Below are 21,771 nucleotides of genomic sequence, written 5' to 3' on the forward strand. Positions count from 1 at the left end.
GTGGTTGTCGCTGTGTGCGTGCCAGCAGAAATACATCTTTGCACTCTTTGGATGCATTTTCTAGCATGTCCAGAGCACAGACAGAGTCACTGCTGGAACATGAGGTGCTGAGAACTGAAAGCTGCTGACTGATGCTCACAGGGGATCCTGCCTGTGTTATTGTTTGTTTGTCACCAAACGGGAGCGATGGTTATGGAGCTCTTTGCAACGGTTTGTGTCTGCTGCCCCAGGAATTTCATTTGCTCCATTCACAAACAATTACAATAAACAAGCTGTAGTAACTGGACTATTTCCTTCAGCTTTGGGTCTGTAATTTGCTTCCTGGCTGCATTCTCAGATGTGGGGCTTTAGAAACCAGGTCTTTCAAACTCGGATATTTTACGGGGAAGATGTCTTGGTTTTGTAGCAGCCTCTGCAAAGCACGCTTTCTGTCTTGGACATCCAGGAGAGCTACTGCACCAGCCGTTTCCCAATGCTTTTGTTGTCTTTCCCAGTTGATCACGTGGTTCCTGAGCCAGGTACCAGTTTGCTGACTGCGTTCGACCAGTGGCGAGAATGGGCAGACAGCAAATCCTGCTGCGACTACTCTCTGCATGTGGATATCACCGAGTGGCATAAAGGTGTCCAGGAGGAGATGGAAGCTCTGGTTAAAGATCATGGTAAGTTCTGTTACTGAAAGCTCAAAGGAGCGGTTCTGGGACTGGCTCCCCTATTAGGTTGGGCTATTGTGAAATATTTTACTCTTACATCTCAATAAAGCTGTTCTGGGCTTGGCCCATCCTGTTGTGGAGGGCTCAGGGTGATGGTGCATGGTGGTGTCGCTGCAGTGGGTGTTAGGAGGTGAATCTCTTGCTGCTGCCTTGCAGAGGGAAGACCTTTGTTCAGTGGAGGTTGTTTTGTTTTTGCTAGTACATGTAGGCAACAGGTTGGACCGTTAAACTGTTGTAAACAAGGGAAGAATCAGGCCCAGAAGCAACAATTCCGCACTGCTTGCTAGAAGTGGAGAAGAGCTGAATTAAATGACCTCATAGGTTTTTCCCCTCTTTGATTTCCCTGACGTTTCATCCTTGGGCTAGAGTGATTTTCCATCCTGTTTGTAGTTTAGAAACCCAGCCTTTGATATCCTAATGAGTGCTTTCCCACAGGTTGGGTAAGAGCACTAGTTCAGAGCAGGAGAGGGAAAGCTGACTTAGGAGCACTCCCTGTGTGCCTTGGTCAGTGCGAACACAGCAGAGGAGGACACGCTCACAGACACGGATTTCCCATCGCTCTCGCAATAGGGAGTGAGGGATCAGGCAGGCAGACCCAGTCTCTGCTTTTGGGTGTGATGCATTTTGCTTATTTTTTTACTAAGCCTCGTACAGTGCTGAATCCACAGAATTCTTACTTCAGTGTTAAGTGGCAGCCCAAGGGTTTAGCTGTCCCCACGGCTGGAGTGCAGGCTCCTCCGTTCTCATCAGGGGTATTAATAGCTGCCACGTGGCTGAGGAGATCCTGGCTTTATGCTGGGATCATGCGTGTCCACGTCGCGCAGCAGATTAAAGTCATTTATTTGTCTGCCCATCATTACTGCTTGCTGGGGGGCTGATTGAGGGGGACATCTCCTTATGACAAACTCTGTGGTTCGAAGCTTTGTCTGTGCCTGCCATTTCTATGTCAAAATAATTCCTTTGCTCTCCTTCTACCAGGTGTGAACTCCTTTTTGGTTTACATGGCTTTCAAAGATCGCTTTCAGCTCACTGATTCTCAGGTAGGAAGGTTTAATGTTCATATGCTTCTGTCTGTGCAAGCTGTGCATGAGGCTCTTGTAAGGGTTTAATTTCAATACTCTTAGATCTGACATTCTCTTCTGGTTTCAGGCTTTGTATGCGTAACAGTACCTAAGATTTGCCACAGTACCCAGAGCTTTGGTTTGAAGATTTTTTAATTTTTTTTTTTTTTTTTAACAAAAAAAACCCCAACCAACAACAAACCCTGAAGGGCTTGGCTGGAGAAAGCAATGGCAAAGCCCTCATTTTGAGAGATGTGAGGTTTTATTCCAGCTCCTTTGCTGTGGAAGCAGTGGCAGTTTTATAAATTGCTGCTTTATGCCTAGGCGGGGGGCAGGACAGTGAGATCTCTGGCATAACTGTTCTGTGTGTGCATAAGCTGAAACCGATCCTGGTCCAGAAGTGGGTTTCTTTCTGGCTTTAGCGTTAGAATCACTGGGACCTGAAAGAGGAATTTCCCTCCCATTTGCTATTCTTGTGGATACGTTTGGGTACATTTAATTGTTGGGCTTGGCAGTTTATATTTCTGAGCGTGGTAGGAGGAGAGGAATGTCTAGGAGTCATTTGGAACAGTGTAGGAGGCAGTGGTGTATGACAGTTATCTCTAATGACTCTGGTAAACATTTTAATGAGTGACCATTGATAGAGCTGGCGTCAGTTGTGGTTGCTCAGCCTGAGCCCTCTCGGGCTGGTTGCTGGAGTGGGAAATCACACTGCTCCTGTCCCAGGCAGTGAGAAGGGTGGGTGCAGGTTCTCTGTAAAAATCAAGTGTAAGGGGTTTTTTTCATGCTGGGCACCAGTAAATGAAAACATGAAACAGGTACAACCCAGTGAGCTTCTTAAAAGCATTCCAGATGTAGACCTGTGTCGTGTGGTTAATAAACCAAACCTGGCTTTTGAATGGTGCTGCTTTGCCATATCAGGAGCATCTGACTGTACAGATTGGGAAATTCAGTGGCAGGCAGGAAAATGAATCGTATCTATCTAGCAGACCACATCTTGTATTTCCTAATGCTTCCCTTTCTCTTTTCCATTCTGCAAAATGATGTGCGCTGCGGGAGCCTGGAGCATATTCTATATAATAGGTGTGTCCCTGAGTGTACGCTCAGGGTGTATTATCATGTGTGTTTTCTGTCTTCCAGATATATGAGGTCCTGAGTGTAATCCGGGATATCGGTGCGACAGCTCAAGTGCATGCTGAGAATGGTGACATCATCGCTGAGGTATGTTGTGTTTATTCTGTGGATTATTAGCTTCAAAATGCTGGGAGGGATTTAAATTCTGATTACTTCTTTGCAAACAGATAATCACCAAGAGTCTTAAAAGCATGGCATAGGTGTGTCAAGGATGCAAGCAGAGCTGTGCATCGAATCTTATCCCCTTCATTGCCACTGATAAAGCAGGTTTTCGTGGCAGCTTTTGGTTTGTGGTGGATATTGGCCACCTCTGCTCTTCTCCCCATAAGTGCAAGACTGTGAGTGTGACAGACACTGTGAACAATAAAGTATCCTGTGGTAACTAAAACCAGGGGGAGTGGAAATAGCTTCCAGTGGGAAGAGAAATGGCTTCATACAGTACCTGGGATGCTGATGTCTGGGATCTGTTCATCCTTTAAACAGCAACAAAGAGGAAATGTTAATAATGAATTTGGATTAATCTGATCTCCAGCTCATTTTATCCATTATATCTCAAGCATGAAGCACTTGCTGTTGCAGAGCGTTTCTGCATTGTCTGACTGGTTGAGAGCCCACCTGAGTCTTTGAGCCCAGCTGACTGCAGTTGCAGGATGATTTTTTTCATGAGATACTGTTTTGCCCCATCTTAGAGATTATTTTATAGATGCAAATGAGTAGCAAAAGTTGAGGGGCTATGAACCCAGTGGGAAGCAAATGAAAATAAAAGGTTTCCCTGACCTCCTGTGAACAAATCAGCAAGGGTTTAGTGAGCTCTGGTTATTCTCAACAAGGGAAGTTGGACAGAACTCTGGTTGTAAGGCCCTTATGTAAAGCCCCATGTGATTATTAGCTAGCACAGATGCCCAGGATCTCACTTGTACCTCTTTCAAACAGCTGTGTTTGCTGAAAAAAAAAAAATGTGTTGCTTTAAATCTTTTTCTTGCGCTTTTTTCTCTCTGCCTTAGGAGCAGCAAAGGATCCTGGAACTGGGGATCACAGGGCCTGAAGGGCATGTGTTGAGCAGACCTGAAGAGGTGAGGACTCTACTGCATTTATTCCCCCAATTTATAATATTTGTGCATTGCTTGGATTTATCTAGTGTCAAGACCGCAATCCCTCTCACTCCCTCTAGGTCTTCAAAATAAATCTCCCTTAAAACGTTGCTTTTCAGGTTGGTTCCCATTGCATTCTTCGTTTCCAGTCTTTCGATACCTCTAAGCTAGACATCTCACCATGACATTCTGAGTTTGTGAAGTCCATCCGTTACGTATGAGCAGTTCTTTTTGTTCCTCTGAGATACTGGGGCTTTTCTGACTGCCAGATGTGGCAGCTGGAAGCTGGGGGTGTGAGATCATCCACACGTGCCCCTCATGCTCCCTCTCTAGTTCCTCCCCTTGGTTCAGACAAGCAGCATCCAGAGACATTTCAGTAACAATATAAATCATTCTGTTGCTTCATAGAGAAGGGGAAAAAAATATGCTGGACTTGGGCAGTATGTGAATCCTTACAGAATTTGTGTTTGGCTCTGGGAGCTGAGATTTTTTTGCTTCCTGGAAGTTGTGAGCAAACACTTGCACTGAGCTTTCCACTCACCCGCCCCTGCAATTCTTTTTTTCTTTTTTTTTTTTTTAACATATTTTTTGGCTTGCATCAGGAGAGCAAAACCAGATGCTGACATGACACTTGGGGCTCAACTGTAGAGCACCCCTAAACTTTTGTTGACTTCAAAGGAAGGCTTCTCCTTACCTTGAAGGATCTGGCTGTGAAATTACCCTGTCTTGTCTGGCTGCTTCAAAGCTCACCCTTAGTGGAGCAGGAGCTTTAAAGTGTGAACTGTGTGGCTCCCTGGCTTGCTTGGTTTGTTACATCCGTCTCCTGTGCTGTGCAGAAATGTGTTCTTTCTCGGTATAGCAAGGAAGGCTGCCTGAGGACACGTGGCTGCCTCAGATGAGGATCAGTAAAGCCTCGTCCCAGCGCGCTGGGCAGCCTCTGCGCGGCTGAGCTCAGCTGTGCTGTCTGTGCAGAGTGGAAGCACTTGGTCCGAAACTCTCCTCCTTTAAAGTCATAGGAAACAGAGCAGGAAACGATGTCATCTGGTTCCCTCCCCTCTTTTTCTCCTATGTGGGAGTAACATTGTGTTTTTAAAAACATACAATTCCCTTTAAGCTGGCTGATGATAAAGGCCAGATTCTGGGGGTGGCTGCAGATCCGTATGTTGACTTCAGGAGTGGATGTTTCTTGGTATCACTCTGGGGTGCTGTTAACACTAGAATTGGCTTTTCACGCCGCCCCTTACAGAGCATAAGACCTGTCCTAAGAACTTTATGATGGTTGTCGTTTTGCTGAAGAGCTGCTCAATTCACATCTGCATCCGCAGCAAACTAGCAGGAGTTGTTGAACAAGTCTGAAATGTTTATAAATGAAAACTCTCAGTGCAGTGAGGCTTACATCAGAGCGAAGCATTCAGGGTTTGGCCGTGTGTGTTTGTGTCTAACTTGGAGCATACACATCTTCTGAATTCCCAGATTGAGCAGAAGGCACAAATTAAGGCTTAAGTTTCGCTGCTGACTCATGGGTTCAGCTTGCTCACCTCAGTAACCTGGGTTGAGCCAAGGTGACGATATTCATCATGTTCAGCCAGGAAAGGGAGCTTTCACTAAGACACCACCACCCCAAGTCAGCATCACCCTTCACTTTCTGCAAAACTCTCCCCCTCGTAGCTCCGATCAGTCTGTGATGACTTTTTGGAGAGATCCGTCAATTTTAGTTTTTATGTTAGCCACAAAAACGCTGAAAGCACAAGGAGTCCAAGTGCTCCAGGAAATGTCTGTCTTTTTTTTTTTCCAAGAGAACTGCTGTGCTAGGGCTTCTAATGCATACTGGTAATTGCAAACATTCCCCTTTGGACTAGTTGTTGGGTTATTGTTATGTGCCTGTCACCATAGCATCTGGGCACAAGGCAAGAATTCAGCAGCCTTTTTCTATTTTCTCCTCCTGTTTAGCAGTTGCTCAAATGCCTTTTGGTCAAAACTCTGGAGATGCGTGTTGTTTTATTTCTGCTTTGTAAGTGGGGAAACTGAGGCACAGCGTGGAAATAACGACTTTCAAGTGCTGCAGTGACAGAGCTGTGTGCAGACCTGCTTTAAATGCAAACTGATGCCATTGCCTGGAAGCATTGTCCTTTCTGAGTTCTCTCCTGGTCTCTCAGGAGGGACAAGTATGCTTTTCTTGGCTCTTCCTTCAGCCTCTGTCTTCCCTGCAAATGCTGCTGGCTGTGGCGTACTCCAGTTAAATGTCTTGGAATAAACACCCTTCCCTGCAGCCTTTTCCGTTTGCATGGGGCAGCTGGGCCAGAAAACGTCCCCTTCTGTACATCACCCTGCCTGGGGAGGGTTAGTCACCAGCCCTGGCATGGTCACAGGCTGGGCTTTAACCCTTTTGGCCCTAGAAGCCAACCTGCTGGGTCTGGGGGGCTGGTTTTCTTTAACTCCCAGCTGTCGTCATGTTGTTTTTCTGGGGCATTCCAGCTGCAAACAGAGCAAGCGTTACAAGTGCTGTCGGTGTGAGCAGAGCTGTTCTGGGCACTTGGACATCAGTGTGGTGAATATCCCACTTCCTTCAGTTCAGGTGCTTCTTTCAGTGGATCAAACGTGGTGCTAGGAGCCAGCAGTCGATGCATTCTGATTCTGGGACGGAGGATGGTGCTTGGCCTGCAATAAGTTGCTGTGGAACAGATTTTCAAAAGTGCTGAGCGTGTGCCAGTCCCAGTGGAGTCCACAGGAGGTGGTGGTAACCTGGGAATCAGGTGTCTTGATTGCTCTGGGTTTTGGTTTCCTCTGCTGTTCCCTTGGAAGATGTCTGTGGTGTTGCAGGCTCAGTTCTTGGTGGCAGCCATTGTTAAATCTGTCATCTGGACTGCTCTGATTAGGATGTGTGATCTGTAAAAGTCTGCAGAGTGATTATGCTCATTCTAAGGCTGCAGTTATAATGTGACCCGCAGTCTTACTGAGGTTATCTCCCTACACATGCAAGAATAAGTTGATTTATGGGATGGTTCACACTCTGTCAGATCCCAAGCCAGATATTGTTGCAGAGGGTACAATTTAGGAGGCTTGTTTGCAAACGTGGCTTACCAGAGTATGTGGCTACAGCATCTCTCTTCCGCGTGGGCTGGAACATGAATAGTCTTGTTGAGTCAACATTTAGTTGCTTATTTTTGTCTAGGTTAAAGAAGGGGCTTAATCATCCTGACCTTGAGCACCTGGAGTGTTGTTTTAGGACTTAGTCTGCTTGCAGAGTGACTTTAAAGCAGCCTGGGAGAAAAGGTAGTAATGAGAGGGGACTACAGCTTGATGTCATTTTAATTATCATGATTACACTGTGCATTTTTCTGCCTCAGAATTGGAGAGGTGGAAAGTCTCTTATCTTGGCCCTGCACGCCCTGTTTTCCCGTGAAAGCAGAGGCTGGGACCCTCTGAAGGTGAAGGGGATGTGCTAACATAGGGATGTTGCCACACTAACTTGCTGCTGACTTTATTTCTCAGGTGGAGGCAGAGGCTGTGAACCGGGCAATAACCATCGCCAACCAAACCAACTGCCCTCTTTATATCACCAAGGTGATGAGCAAAAGTGCTGCTGATGTCATTGCTCAAGCCAGGAAAAAGGGTAAGTTATGTCCCTCGGATGGAACACCCTCTTAGCTCATGCAGTTCAACTCCTTGCCAACATGAGTTTCATCCCTCCAGGAAAGGTTTCTTTTTCCAGTGCTATTGTCCAGGCTCTTTTTAAAAAGGTCCCAAGCAACTGCTTCTGTCTCATCTCCTACAAAAAAGTATTCAGTGGTCTTATCAGTGCCAGGAACCATTTCTTCTGTTCAGCCTAGAGCCTCTCTAACCACGCTCATCCTACCACATTGATCCACATGCCTTCATTTTATCACAGAGTAATTCCATGCTGTCTCCATTTAATGAATCCCCCTGGAGACTGCAAGCTGTGTCCTCCTTCCAGCAGCTGTAGTCTTTCCTTGGTGCTTTCTGCTGAGCTGCTTCCTGGGGTCAGAAGTGATTCCAAGAGGCTCTGACTCACGAGTCCTGTTGGATTTAGCTGGAGTAGCCAAAGAGGGTACAGATTCCAGCTGTCCAGTGTGCTTCTTGCTTGTCGAGTAGATACTCCTCGTGTGCCGTAACTCACAGCCTGGCATCCAAACAGGAATTGGGATTGGTAGTCTGGGTTAGGCTGGGAATTGCAACCACCTCTGATAACTCTGCCTGAGGATGCTGCAAGAAGCAAGACTCAGACCTGCAGTGGATGCTGCTGCCTTGTGTCTCCTGTCTCTAACCGAGGTCCGTGAGGGAGCTGAGCTCCTCTGAGCAATGAAGTGGCTTCTCCCGCGTCCTGACTCCCCTGGCTTGCCCCCCAAGGAGCAAGGGTTACAAAGCACAGTGAGTGCCTGTCTCCCTGCTTTATTCTGTGACTAAACCCTTCATTTCTATTTAAAGCGGCTCTGGGTGAGTAAGCAGGAGGGATGATTTCCCCCTTCTTTCTTCAGAAGGGTTGGATTTAATTTTATGCAGTCCAAATAAGCCTGAATGGAATATACAAATGACATCACTTTCCATCTGGGTGTTTGGTGTGAGAAGAGCCAATTTCCTACCACAGCAAACAGATTTGTGTTTGTGTATTGGCTCAGAAGTATTTTGGTCCCATGATTCCTGTTAAATGAGTTCAGAGCTGGTGAGGAGGACCGATTTCCAGGGCATCTTTTTCTGTTCATGGCGTGGAAGCAGCTCAAGCTGTTTGGGGTAAACCTTCCTCTCCTAGCTTCATTAGTGGAGATCATGCTGAAATCAGAAGATGTGTTGACACACAGAAGTGGCTGCATGTTGCATTGCCCCAGAAAAACAACTTGATGTGGCTGAGCAACTCCATCCTACAGGCCAGGGAAGCAGCCCTTCCTTTTTCTGGGCAAAGGACCAGAGAGATGTGCACCTCAGAGATGCAGCATCAACAAAAACACTCTCTTGCTGTGCTTGCTGTCCCCTGCGACCACCAGCTGGCGAGTAGGTAGGAGCAGTGGGATGAGGGACCATACACTTACATCACAGAAGCTGTAAAACACAGCCTGACTTGGCTGGATGTTACCCTGCCTGTGAAAGGTGCTGGGATTGCCCCCGATGAATGATCCACAGAACTGGCTTTACTTGGCCTCCTGAGTGAACTAGCATATGCAGTCTTCATTCAGATGGCGTTTTCTCCTTATAAGGATATAAATGGCACGCCATTCTCTGTTCCTTTATTTAAATAATTCAATTTAAACACTGTGCAGTTGCCCAACTGGGTAACCCAGGAGGGCCACACACACTAGCCTTGCCCTCCCAAGCAACAGAGGAAACATAACTGAAGACTATCCAAGGCAGAAACAAAACAGAATTGATTTGCTAAATGGAAAAGAACGAGCGTTATTTAAAGCCAGATGTTGCCAGTGGCATTTGTATGGAGGAGATTCCCTGCAGACCCCGGGAGCTCAAAACGTTGCTCCCTGCAAAACAATCTTCCCAATGTATCGGCCCACAACAGGCCTCCCATTAACAGCCAGCGTGTGTTTTGCCTTGTTCCGATTTTGTAACCCTATTTGTGGCAAGTGATGTCAGACAGCCTCTTCCTCTGCTGATGGATCCCCCCTGCTTCCACCACACCTCCTGTTCCAGTGTGGTCCTGGAAGCAGCGTGAACCCAGTTAACGCATCGTTCTGCCTCGACTAACGCGCTCTTTCCCACCTAGCTGGAGAGCTGATAGACATAACGGGAGCTCAGAGAATATGTGAAAGATCATGTTTTTGTACTCTGCATGGTGAGGTGTGCAGGACCCTGCAGACCAGTTCTGGGGTTGCCTCTGCCAGTTGTTTCTGATGGAAGCATTTAGGGTTAGTATTTTAACTACCCACGTCTTTTGCAGGCAGATACAAATCCACAAAGTGTCTGGGCTCAGAAACCAAACAGACAGGCACTTTACAGAGATTTCAGGAAGGCTTCATTTGGCGAGCAGATCTGTGGGGCTACTAGCTTGCGTTGCTTTTGAAGTTGCAGCATCTTGCATCTGCTTGGGGTGCAGATGTTGCTGGTGCATTCCAGCTTGTGAAGTATTGTGGCCTTAAGGATCTGCCGTTCCTTCATGTGGTTCCAAAAATGTTAATGAAGAGGAAGGATGCACTGGTGGTTAGTGCAACTGGACACAGAGTCAGAAGATCCAATTTCATTTCCTAGTTCTGCCACAGATTTACTGTGTACCCTTGGGGGAGTCACTCAGTTTACCTGAGCTGGGTTTGTGAGCCAGAAACACCAGTCCTTCCCCTGGGATGGGCTTGCTCTGTAGGCAGGAAACTTTCCTGATAGGAGGTTTCTGTTAGATCTCTGCACCGAGCCTGCTCCAATAAACCCAGTCTTGTTGGATCTTTAATACGAACACGTTTATAAAGGTACTGCAGGTGCTTTTTTCTTCATTCTTTTTCTTCCGCATCCCTTCTGGATCAGACTGGATCTCCTCACCCTTACAGTTCCCCTCAGCCTCTTTCATAAGGTTCTTGGCCCAGGATACAGTGCAACGAATCTTCACAGGAACCCTTTCAAGCACAATCATTTTACTTAGATGTTTGGATACTTCTGAGGGATGGATTTTTGAAATTTTGAAATGCTCAGTATTTCTTTAGACATCTCAAGATAGGCATGTGAAATTAAGAATTTCCTTGTGAAAACATGCCCCTACTATCATGACATAGTTTCTGAGGAGCGTTGAACAGGCCAGGAGTTTAATGATTTCTGATCATCTGGTTCTGCAGGCCACTGAACTCAATCCAATGTTGTGTCTCTCTGATCACACACTTACGAGGCAGTACCAAGAAACCCTGCAGCATGTGATGCTGATGCAACTTACCCAACTTGTCCTTTTTCAGAAGGATGCTTTATGCCTGGAAGCCAAGCTGGAGATGCGTGTTTCTTGGTGCTCACAGTGGATTTGTCTGTGTTCCTGTCCTGTAGGCACTGTGGTGTATGGAGAGCCCATCACAGCCAGCTTGGGCACCGATGGCTCTCATTACTGGAGCAAGAACTGGGCTAAAGCAGCAGCTTTTGTTACTTCCCCACCGCTGAGTCCTGACCCAACCACTCCTGATTTTCTCAACTCACTACTGGCCTGGTGAGTAGAGCTCTTTGTGTTCGTACAGCGTGTGCTTCATCATGAGGCAAGTGGGGGATAAAAATAGCTGTTGTTGCCAGCAAGCAAAAGGCTGTTTTGCCTTCATGAGTAAACCTGTGACAAGAAAATATCTTAAATACCTATCATTGTCTTTTCTAGTGGAGACCTGCAAGTTACTGGCAGTGCCCACTGCACCTTCAACACTGCTCAGAAAGCTGTTGGGAAGGACAACTTTACCCTGATCCCTGAAGGAACCAATGGGACCGAAGAGAGGATGTCCATCATCTGGGATAAGGCTGTGGTATGTCGCATGCGTCGTAGGCTTAGGCTGCAACTAGGCATTGAGAGCTGAAAGAGCTGCAGCAGTGGGTTATTATCTCCCCCCAGATGCTTGTTATGGTCCTTCTGCTTGAGGTTTTTGCCCCTGTAGAGATGATTTGGAATCTGCTGCACTGTCAGCTATTTGCTTTTCAGAGTGGTCCGCACCTGGCTAATGCAGTGACTCCTTTTGTCTTTCCCCAGGTGACTGGCAAGATGGATGAGAACCAGTTTGTTGCTGTGACCAGCACAAATGCAGCTAAAATCTTTAACCTGTACCCGCGGAAGGGCCGTATTGCAGTGGGTTCGGATGCTGATCTGGTTATCTGGGATCCTGACAGTGTCAAGACAATCTCTGCCAAGACTCATAACATAGTAAGGATATTTTCTACATTTTCACATTTTCTACAGTGTGAGCTCTGCTGCTCATTTCCTCCTCACTTCTGTCAATGCCAGACTGTGCTGCCAAGAACTAGAGCTCATGACAACTCAGGGCTTTGTTTTCTCCATGCCCCAAGCCCTCTCTGGTCTTACACCCAGTACAGCTCAGTTGTGTGAGCAGAAGGGAAGACGATTGAGTCCAAAGCTGCAATCACATGAATGCCCAGAGATTTCCCTTGGAGCAAAGAGATTGTCTGCTCTTTCTGAGTGTTGGATGCTTGGATCTGAGCACACAGAAAGCTCTTTAAATCTTCTAAAATATCAAAAGGCCTCTTACCACAGTGTGTCATTTGTGACCTTCTGGCTTGCTAGCAGTGGGAATGGGAACTGCCCCTTTTTTAGTTGGGGTCAGTGAAACTTGTCAGCTTGCGGACACCTTAGCTGGAGATTGGATCCAGATCAAGGAGGCTCAGTGGATTTACACCACGTACTGATCTGGCACATGTGTGGAGTCAGACATAATTTTACTGGTGATCATCCTGATGTTAGCTGGTGCAGGGAGGCACAAGGCAGCTCCCAGACTAACCAGACCTTCTCCTGTTTCTTTGTGGTGCCACTGTTGGAGGCACTGTTTGCTTGTGGCCCAGCTGTGTCCAGTATCTTCTACCTGGCTCCTGCAGGGAAAATCTGTCCCACCCTGTGGGAAACTGCAGAGTGGTGCCAGTGCAAAGGGCTGGTTGGAGTCTCCCTGTGACATTTGAGCACTGTCTCAGAGAAAGCAACCACTGTTTGCATTTGTTGACATCTTGTTTCACTGCTGGCGATGAACCTATGGAATGTTTCCCTGGAAAAAACTCCTTGTTCTTTTTTCCGTGAATGCTTTCATTCACTCTGGAGCTGAAGGAGCAAAATTTTCTTCCACACTTGGATCCCTGGGCACATTCACAAAGAAACTTCTTTTAAAGGTTTGGTTCACTTCCCTGTGACTTAACTCGGTGTCAGAATTGGTCACAGATGGCCTGGATTCATCCTGCCTGTGCTTGCAGTTCTAACTCAAGGCATCCAGACTCAGAGATCTGGTCACTTCAGCTACCTTAGAGGTGCTTCCAGACTCACCACATCTCTGGTCTGGAGGGGAAGGACTTAGAGGAGGGAGCCCAGGGACATACTGCTATTAGGTGCCGAATTTAGTTGTCTGAACCTGGCTCAGGGAGCTGGAAGTAGCTTGTTCGGGTGAGTGTGTGAAAGTCATTGCCATTTAATGGCTCATGTCTTTAGGAAATGAATTGGACTCTTTAAATATTTCCTAACATAAAATTCAGAGGCTGTATCTTTTGTGGATATGCTCCAGTACAATCAGGATTGACTCCATGATTTTACCCTGGATCTGGGCTGGGCTGAAGCAGAACCAGATCTGCTGTGGAGCGACCATTCAGAAATGCTTTATAGGCTAAGGGCTGCAGCTCCCCCTGAAACTTAGCACGCAATCAGCTGTTGCCAAAGGCTGCATCTTCAAGTTCAAACGGGATGCCAAGACCATGGAGGGTGAAGGGCTCTTGTTTTCAAATGCTTTATTTAGAGCTTGAAGGGCTGTCTTAAGAAATTGCAGCTTTCTCTCCTTACAGATCCAGCTCTGTCCTCTTCTCCTCTCTCAGTACGTCGCCTCTTCTACCTGGCATCACACCTGCTGCGGTGTTTTGTGTCTCACACTGTGTGTGTGCCTTGTGTTCGAGGAGAAATGGATACGAGCGATGCCTTCCGAGTCAAGGCAGCCTAGTTTGGTCAAGTATAAAACAAAAGCGCCTTTGAAAGTCGGCAGAACGGTTGCTGTGACACAAGGAGACGTAGCGATTATGTGGCATCAGATGGTTGTTGCATTTTTATGTGCTAGAGGAGTATACCGACATTTTCCAAGAATTCACATAGCTCTTGCCGCTGTCTGGCAAGGAAACATTAGGAGCCAGAGAGGGAGAGAGTGTTGTTTTTGGAACCAGCCTAATTCATAAGCTTCTAACCAAGCTGCCTCCTTTGCCACCGCAGCTTTTTTTTCAGACTGGACCCAGTTTGCTGTTGGTTTAACCGCTGTTCTAGCTAATTGTAAACGTGCAGTCAAGCCTACCCATACTTATAACACACTTCAAGAGCTAACTCCAGTATCAACTCAGTAAAAAAGACCTGAGTTTGTCTCGGAGATGGTCACTGGAGTAGCAGTCCGCAAATAACATGGTTGTAGTGCCTCTCATTCCAGGATGCTTCATGGGTGGGACATTTACCAGGGATTCCTTTAAAACTTGTCTTTTTTCCGTGGTGTGATGTTTCCAATCCTGTTAATTGAGGATGAGCAATCCCATTAGAGTAAAACAAGATTCTCCTGGTCCCTGACCCATCGACCAAAACACTGGTTTGAAATACAGCTTTTCAAAATTATCATGATTTTTAGTATGAAGCTCAGATAAAACCTGATGTGGCTCCTAAATCCCTCGCGATTCACAAGAGATATCTGCCTAAATGCATTTCAACAGGCAGGCTTTGAGGTGTTCCGGTATGAAACTGCATTTCCTCTTCGTGAATCTTGTTGCAATGGAGATTTTGCATGAGGAAATCCTTAATAAATGTAGATTGATCATAAAGACCAGCCTTTCTATTAAACCACAGCATATACAACTCAGGTAAATGCTGTTGAGTTTGCTTCTGCCTGTCTTTAAAATGCTGGTAATTAGCATGATTGCTAATTAAAGCACAGCAGGCTTTGCTGGAATGCTGATGTTTGCCTCACGTTGTTTTTTTTGTTTGTTCTAGTCTCTGGAGTACAATATCTTTGAAGGGATGGAGTGCCGCGGGTCTCCCCTGGTGGTTATCAGCCAGGGGAAGATCGTGCTGGAGGATGGGAATCTTCATGTCACCGAGGGATCTGGCCGGTATATCCCCAGGAAACCGTTCCCTGACTTCGTTTACAAGCGCATCAAAGCAAGGAGCAGGGTGAGTATAAATGGTTGGATGCACATTTGTTCTCTCGCTGAAACTCCTGAGTTCAAGTGGGTGGAAAACAGATGCTATCCCCTGACTCGCAGACACATGCTTCTGCAACCCAGAATGTCCCCTGGATAAGAGCCACATTTATCTCATTCCTCTTTCATTTTTGCTATTCACTTGAGTCATTAGAGGAATATGCTTTGGCTTGAGCTTGGATTTTCTGCAAATTTTATTTTTCTGCTCTTCAGTTCTTTTCTGTCTTGGGACACCTAGACAGAGCATGTGTCCAGGAACTGTCCTGTTTGTACGTGAGTCCATCTGCAAATAACCCAGGAGATTTCTCCTCTCACAGGAGTACCAAGAGAAGTTATTCATAGCATTTATATATCAAACCTTTCAGCAACAATTTAGAATTCTAAATATGCTGCTTTTCCTTCTGTCAGATACGATCAGATGCTCTTGTCTGGTGACTGGTGAGTCACAAGCACAGCCTACTGACTGTTTAAAAGTGAGAATTTTCTATTTTTAAGAGGCTAAAATTGTTGGGAGAGTGTTTTTGTAAAATATACGCATTCAAAACAGAAGCTGCCTTTTAATATGCCTTTAGTTGGTAAAAACTGACAGAGAGGGTGACGCTGAACTCAGCTGCAGCTTAGTTGCTGAGAATTTAAGAATATTGCTGGATTAAGTAGGTTTTTGAGGAGAAAAGTGTTTTGATGTTTGAAGTGTTGCCCTCTCCTGGACAACACCAGACCTGTGTTCATTCCCCTGACCATAGTTAATCTTCACATTCCTTGCAAGTGATCTTTCCTTAGTTGTTCTTTTGAAGAAATTGCAAGTTATCAAAATTACAGCCTGAAACAATTTAGCGCCGCGGAGAGTAGATCCGTGCTTTCTGTTGGGTTCTGGTCTCCCACAGAAATACGTGTCTGGCCTATAAATCCAATTGCGCAGCATCTCAACTGGAAGAATTGCATTTAACCCAATCTCAAGCTCCCAAGCTGGCGATGTGAAGCTAGCCTGGCTCTTCTTTAGCCCTGGCTCTGGCTCAGTGTGGTTTTGCTTTCTGGGGATGAGTAATAAGTTTCATTTAAGAGTTGTCAGGAGTCTTTAATACAACAGCAGGTAGGTTGCCATCATTAAAGGACAGAACTTGTGGTGCAGGAGACAGACTGGCTGTCTTCTGTAGGCTGCTCGCACCAGCCAGCACCCAGCTGGGGCCACAGCAGCCCAGAGCACGGTTCCTTTTATCCGTGCTGCTTCAGAGACCACCTGCCCCCCAAGGATCAGCACGGAGGAGATGATGGACACTTCCAAATCCTCTTAGTAAAAAGACAAATCTTGAAATGTGTGTCTTTGGCTCAGCAACATCTGGCCAGCTGTGTAGTTCTGTTTTGACCCTGAAGGCTGCCTGCTTCTGTGTTTTGCAGCTGGCCGAGCTGCGGGGCGTGCCTCGAGGCCTCTACGACGGACCTGTTTGCGAAGTGTCGGTGACACCCAATACCGTCACACCAGCCTCTTCAGCTAAAACATCTCCTGCCAAACAGCAGGCCCCACCCGTGAGGAACCTGCACCAGTCTGGATTCAGCTTGTCTGGTACATGTTTTTATGGGGCTAAATTCCTTTGAAATCACAGCTTGTTTATAGTCCCGTACTCTGAATTAATTCTGCTGAAATTAGAAGGCAATGAGAGAGACTGAGATGTGTTTGTAGCTCGGAGGTTTAGAAAGGAAGAAAGCAGTGTAGGAGCTATTACAGAGTCCTTCTTATTTTCGTGCCGTGGCTGAGCACCCCATTGCGTCCTCGGCTCGGTCCTCAGTTGGGTGTCTGAAGAGGGCAGATGGCACCAACTTGAGTGGAGCTTTGCCAGCTGAGAGCAGCTGTGGATCTGGTATGTGGCAGATTTGATTTCTCAGCGTGCTGCTTCAGTGCAATGAGGGAAAACTATAAAAAGGAACAAAAAGGCTCGCTAAGGGAAAACCTTTTAGCCAGCTTGTGTCTGGGTGGCTCAGGTGTTCAGCGTGGACATACTAATGCAGAACAGGTTTCAGCAGAATTAAGGCACTAGAGGCATCTTTTCCTCCAAAGATGGTGCGTTCTGGTGCACATCGTTGGAGCCTGGCCTCAGAGGACTTGATGGGTTTCAGTGCAGCTGTGCTCTCCCAGCTCCCCTGTCCTGCAGCTTGCTCAGCCAAACTCTCGCTGGCCCGGTGGACCTGACGTTTCTTCTCTCTCCCGCAGGGGCACAGATCGACGACAACATCCCACGCCGCACCACCCAGCGCATCGTGGCACCGCCCGGCGGACGTGCCAACATCACCAGCTTGGGCTAAGGACCGACCCCTTCTGTGCCCGCCTAGCGGACCAGGGGACGGGGGCACCTGGAGACCCTTTTTGATTCTTTTAGAGCCTGTGACAGTTACTGCGGGCAACCAGTGAGGGGGGGCTGAAGTACGGCACCTCTTTCAGTCCCCTCAGATTCCCTCCTCATCTTCACCAACCCCTCTCACTCCCCCCACCTTCAGCCTCTACACATTTAAAGAAATAAACCCTGTTTTGACACCTCTGACATGCAAAAGTAAATGTAAAGAGGATGTTTGAGATATGTGGCCTCTGTCCCATTCAGCATCTTTCTTTTAATAAAGGAAGGATAAAGTGAATTTCCCGGGAGCTGCCTTTAAGACACACACAAAAAGGAATAAATGAATAATAAATGTAAAAAATAGCTTTTTTTTTTTGTTTTAATGTCAAGCAGAAGAGTAGTTCAAGGGTTTTAAACTGGATAATTCTGTAAGGTTCTGTGTTCCAGCAGCATAGCTAGGCAAGCACAGAGGGACGCGAATCCCAGCCTGTCTGTAACCATTCCCCACCACCTTCGAGGTCACTGAATAGCTGTCTGCTGCCAGGAGAGAGAAACAGGACCCAGCGCTAGGAACTGACAAAGCGCATCGCACCCAGCCATTGGGTGAGCTAGAATCGTTGGGGACTTTGGTTCTGTTGGTTTGTTTTCTCATTTTTTTTTTCCTTCTGGATTTTGCTGCAAATTAGGTCCTTGAGGAAACTTTTTTTTTTATGTTTGTGTGTGTGTTTTTAATATGTTTGTATCATTGTGTTTACGAAGCCTTACCTGAGAACTGGGGGTCTCCCTGTTCTTCCCGAACCTCATTCAAGTTACAGACTCCCACCAGTGTCATTGCCACCCTGGAATTTCAGGTATTCCTGGGTTGCGTCATTCCAGCCAACGCTTGCCACTTAGCTGCAATAGGAGGTCGCAGAGCAGGTTCATAAGCTATGGTCTTCACGTCAGTGTACTTGAGCTGGTGCAAACAAGGGGCTGGATACCAGCTGAGGAGCTGGGACAGCATCTCTTGAGAAGTTTTGAGCAGTTAGTTTGTCTTTTGTTGCTGGAGGTGGAAATCGATAAGCAGGGGACCATGGGCAAAGAGCAACATGTTGCTTGAAAGGTTTCTGTAGCAGCCACGTTCCCCCTTCCTGGCTATCAGTGAGTGGTTATTTAAAACTTTATGAGAGCTTATCTTTAGCTCCCATCGAAAGGCCGGTCAGCTGAGTGTGTGCCTGAGCATCTGTGGCAATTCCAGTTCAAGTCCAGATGCCCAGCTGTTGTAACTGGGAGCCTCCGAGCGGCTCAAAGGGTCAACAGCAGCTGAGAATCTCTCCTGCACGGTGCGAATTTCACAGTCACTCATCCCTGCAGGAATCTGCCTTTGTGCAAATATTCGTGAGAAGGCCCGGTGGTTCCCCACCCTTCCTCAGATGCCTGCTGCCTCAGATTTGAGAAACCAGAGGCTACGAGTGGTCCTCGAATGAATTTACAAGCCCCAGCTTCCGTGGCAGGCAGCAGGATCTGGGTATTTAAGTATCTTTGGGAATTGAAGGTCTTTTAGCCTTGGAGGCTCATTATTTTCAGGACATGGAGAATCAATCTGCACTGTTAGATTCCCACTTAAACTTCGCTGGAGGGCTCGGCGGTCGCGAGGACTTGGCCTGTCTCTTAGCACAAAGAGCTTTTCTGCCCGCAGTTAGCACAGCGTTACCTCCACTGTCTGTACACCCAGCACTTGGCTGCATCTTCTGCTTTCTCTTCTGTTTGTGCTTTGCCACGTACATTGACCTTCTTTTTCCATATTTGTATTTTCTTAAATGGTGTTTTCAGGTTCTTTTAGGGAAATAACGACATATATGAAGGCTTTTAAGAAAAAAGTACCAAGTTTGTTGTGATGAAGTATCAATGCTGGGATTTGCAAAGGATCTGGAAGCTACTTAGGTACCCAAACCCTCCCAGCTTCAGCACCGAATTCCTTCCGGCCCCTTTGAACACAAACATTCAGAAAAACATTGCCATATTCATCCATGCATTTTGTATTTAGGTTTAACTCTTGGGTCTTTTAGTTTTGCATTAAAAAGTTTGCACTTTGTCTGTTAAGTAATCCGTGAACTTAATATATATTGCAACGATTTTCCTTTTTTTTTCACCTGTATGTTAAAATCAATTTGAATGAGTTGGGGAGAAAAAAAAGAAAGAATTGCACATCCGTTTCAATTCTACAAAACACTTGCGGCTCTTCAGTATTCACTTAAGTCTTCCTTTTTTTTTCCTTCACTGACTCATGATGACTTTTTTGTTTTAATTTGTTCTTCAAAAGGAAAAAAAATCACAAAAAAAAAGATTTTTGCAGGCTATGTAAGCATGTTTTTTCCTGTGAGAGCTCGTCCGCTTTGTGTCTGTTTAATGAATGTCATATGTAAATGCTTAAAGAAAAAAAGACGATGACTTAATTAATTAATTAACCGCAGTGACTTGAAGCTCTAAAAATTAAAAAAAAAAAAAAGTAGGATTTAATACTAGCTGGATTTAACCCTTGGATTTGTGATTGTGAACCATGAGTGGAGGAGCTGTAAGTGCTAAAGCTGATCGTGTGTAGACAAAAAGAAGTACTGATATTTGACCATTGTCTCAATGGCAAAAAAACCCCACCCCAACCCCGAGTCTTGTGTTTTATTCCTTAAGAACTCTGTGTTATATTACCATGGGAACTCCTAATAAAGACAAAATGTTGTTGTTTCACTAGGTGCATCTGTGTCTCGAGGCGATACGTGTTGTGTGTAACTGTGTACCGTGGCCGGTGCCTTCAACAGATAAAAACTGACCGAGCTCCGGAATCGGTGCTAATGTAGGCGGGTGGTAGTCCTGTGTAAGAGTGGGATGTACGGTAGCAGAGCTGAAGATCGGGTCCTGTGGTTCCTTGGAAGATGGTGATGGTAAGGAGGAATGGTCCACAGGGTCATTTCCTTTAGAGAAAAAGGAGCCTCTGCTCGGGGCAGTTAAAACAGGATTTGGCAAAGCAGAGGCATTTGCCTGGAAAATCCTGGCTCCACCTTGCAGAGATCACTGATGAAATGCGAGGAAAAGAAGATAAAACTGTTGGTCTAGCCCTCAGGCCTCCGGTGGGTTTCTACTTGGACCCTCCTAACAGGGATGGAGGAGGGGAGAGAAAGTTCAGCCGTAAATAGAAGCCACACACGGATAACTGAACGGGGAGTGTTGGAGCTGGCTGGAAAAACGCCAGTGAAACTTCTGGTGGTGGTGGTGGGGTTTTACTGCATTGCAGAGATGCTGTGGGAGATGGCAGCGATCGTGGGAAGGGCTCAGAAAGAGCCGGCATCACTGTCGGCCGCTCAGATCGTTGGTTGCTGCATCCCTGCATCCGCCAGATCAACCGTCTCGGTGGTCTTCCCCCAAATCCCAGCACAGCTGGAGTTTACAACTGACTGTGCAGTGACGTTGAGCTCTTGTTCCTCACCTGAACCAAACCACATGTGTAAGCGTGCTGTGAAATGCAGTTAGCTTTCTCCACGCAGCTTTAAGCCTGGCACCCCCATCAGCGGGAAGTTCTCAGAGGGTTTCCTTTCTATCTGTTCAGAAGGGGCAGTGGTCGTCCGGACTTCCAGCTAATGTGGGGATCCTGGTTCTGTCACCAAGGACATGCAGTTATTTGGCTACTGGCAGCTTAAATTAGATATTGGCATGTATGCAATCAAATCCCATCGAGCAGGGTTAGTGGGTCGCTATGTGTAAGATTTATGAGCTTGTCCCAACAATAATATCCCAGTGAAAGACACATTCAGCCTTTAGTTAACGCACATCTGCAGAGCTTCCCTTTGTTCTTATTCTACCATTGTTTCTTCTTCCAGCACTTAAATTGGAAAGAAACAAACTTCTTCCCCAGGAAATCAATCCCAGGGACTCAGTGAACCTGGTCCATGTTGGAGCAGGACAAAAAAATACCAACTGCAGCGTAGAGAAGTTTTTGAGGTCAGGAAGAAGTCATCAACAGCCAGATCTAAACCTAACGTGTGCTGAGGAACCAAGTCAGTGAGAAATGTCAGGAAGATATTCAGGTCAGTGGGGCAGTGCTGGTTTGCTGTTCCAGAAGAGCACAGGAATAGCCGTGTTTTGTCAACCCGTTAATCCAGGTAATTCCTTACGCTAGCAGCAACGAGGTCCAGCTCATGGCTCGTTAGTTAGGCACTGACTGGGGTCTCTGCAGGCCTCCCATTGACTGGTCTGCAGCCACGCAATGAGACCCAATATGGATCTAATCTGACCTTAACGTTGCATAATTGGTGGCTAAAAGGCACAAAAAGAAAGTAGAAGATGAATTTGACTCAGTGACCTGCAACACGAGCTGTCAGCTCGTGGGGAGAGGTGGGTTATCAGAGCTGAGGACAGCATGGCTTGATTTAATCCTTAGTGGAAGGGTGTTGGGAGCAATAACCGTCACTAGTCCTTGCATCTCAGCTGCCCTCCTTCGGCGTGTGACGAGACCTAGCACAGGATTTTCAAAACCGAGGCTTCTGTGACCTGAACTCGTACCTACGGCTGTATCTATATTCTATATATGTATATAGAGGCGTACATCTGTACCTCTTTCCAGCCCAACTGG

General features: G+C 46.5%; 1 protein-coding gene across 1 annotated transcript; it reads left to right on the top strand.

Moving 5' to 3' along the window:
* Positions 1-494: 494 nt before the first annotated feature.
* DPYSL4 (dihydropyrimidinase-like 4) lies at positions 495-17,529 on the top strand (the record flags this gene model as incomplete). The annotated part of the gene is made up of 11 exons (XM_010072707.1): positions 495-659; positions 1,689-1,750; positions 2,912-2,992; positions 3,910-3,978; positions 7,489-7,609; positions 10,978-11,134; positions 11,294-11,435; positions 11,657-11,827; positions 14,633-14,812; positions 16,237-16,402; positions 17,048-17,529. Coding segments are annotated over 11 exons (1,406 nt in total), but the record flags the coding sequence as incomplete, so codon positions are not given.
* Positions 17,530-21,771: the final 4,242 nt, after the last annotated feature.

The sequence above is a fragment of the Pterocles gutturalis genome, unplaced genomic scaffold (assembly GCF_000699245.1).
Source record: "Pterocles gutturalis isolate BGI_N339 unplaced genomic scaffold, ASM69924v1 scaffold26297, whole genome shotgun sequence".
Classification (NCBI taxonomy): domain Eukaryota; kingdom Metazoa; phylum Chordata; class Aves; order Pterocliformes; family Pteroclidae; genus Pterocles; species Pterocles gutturalis.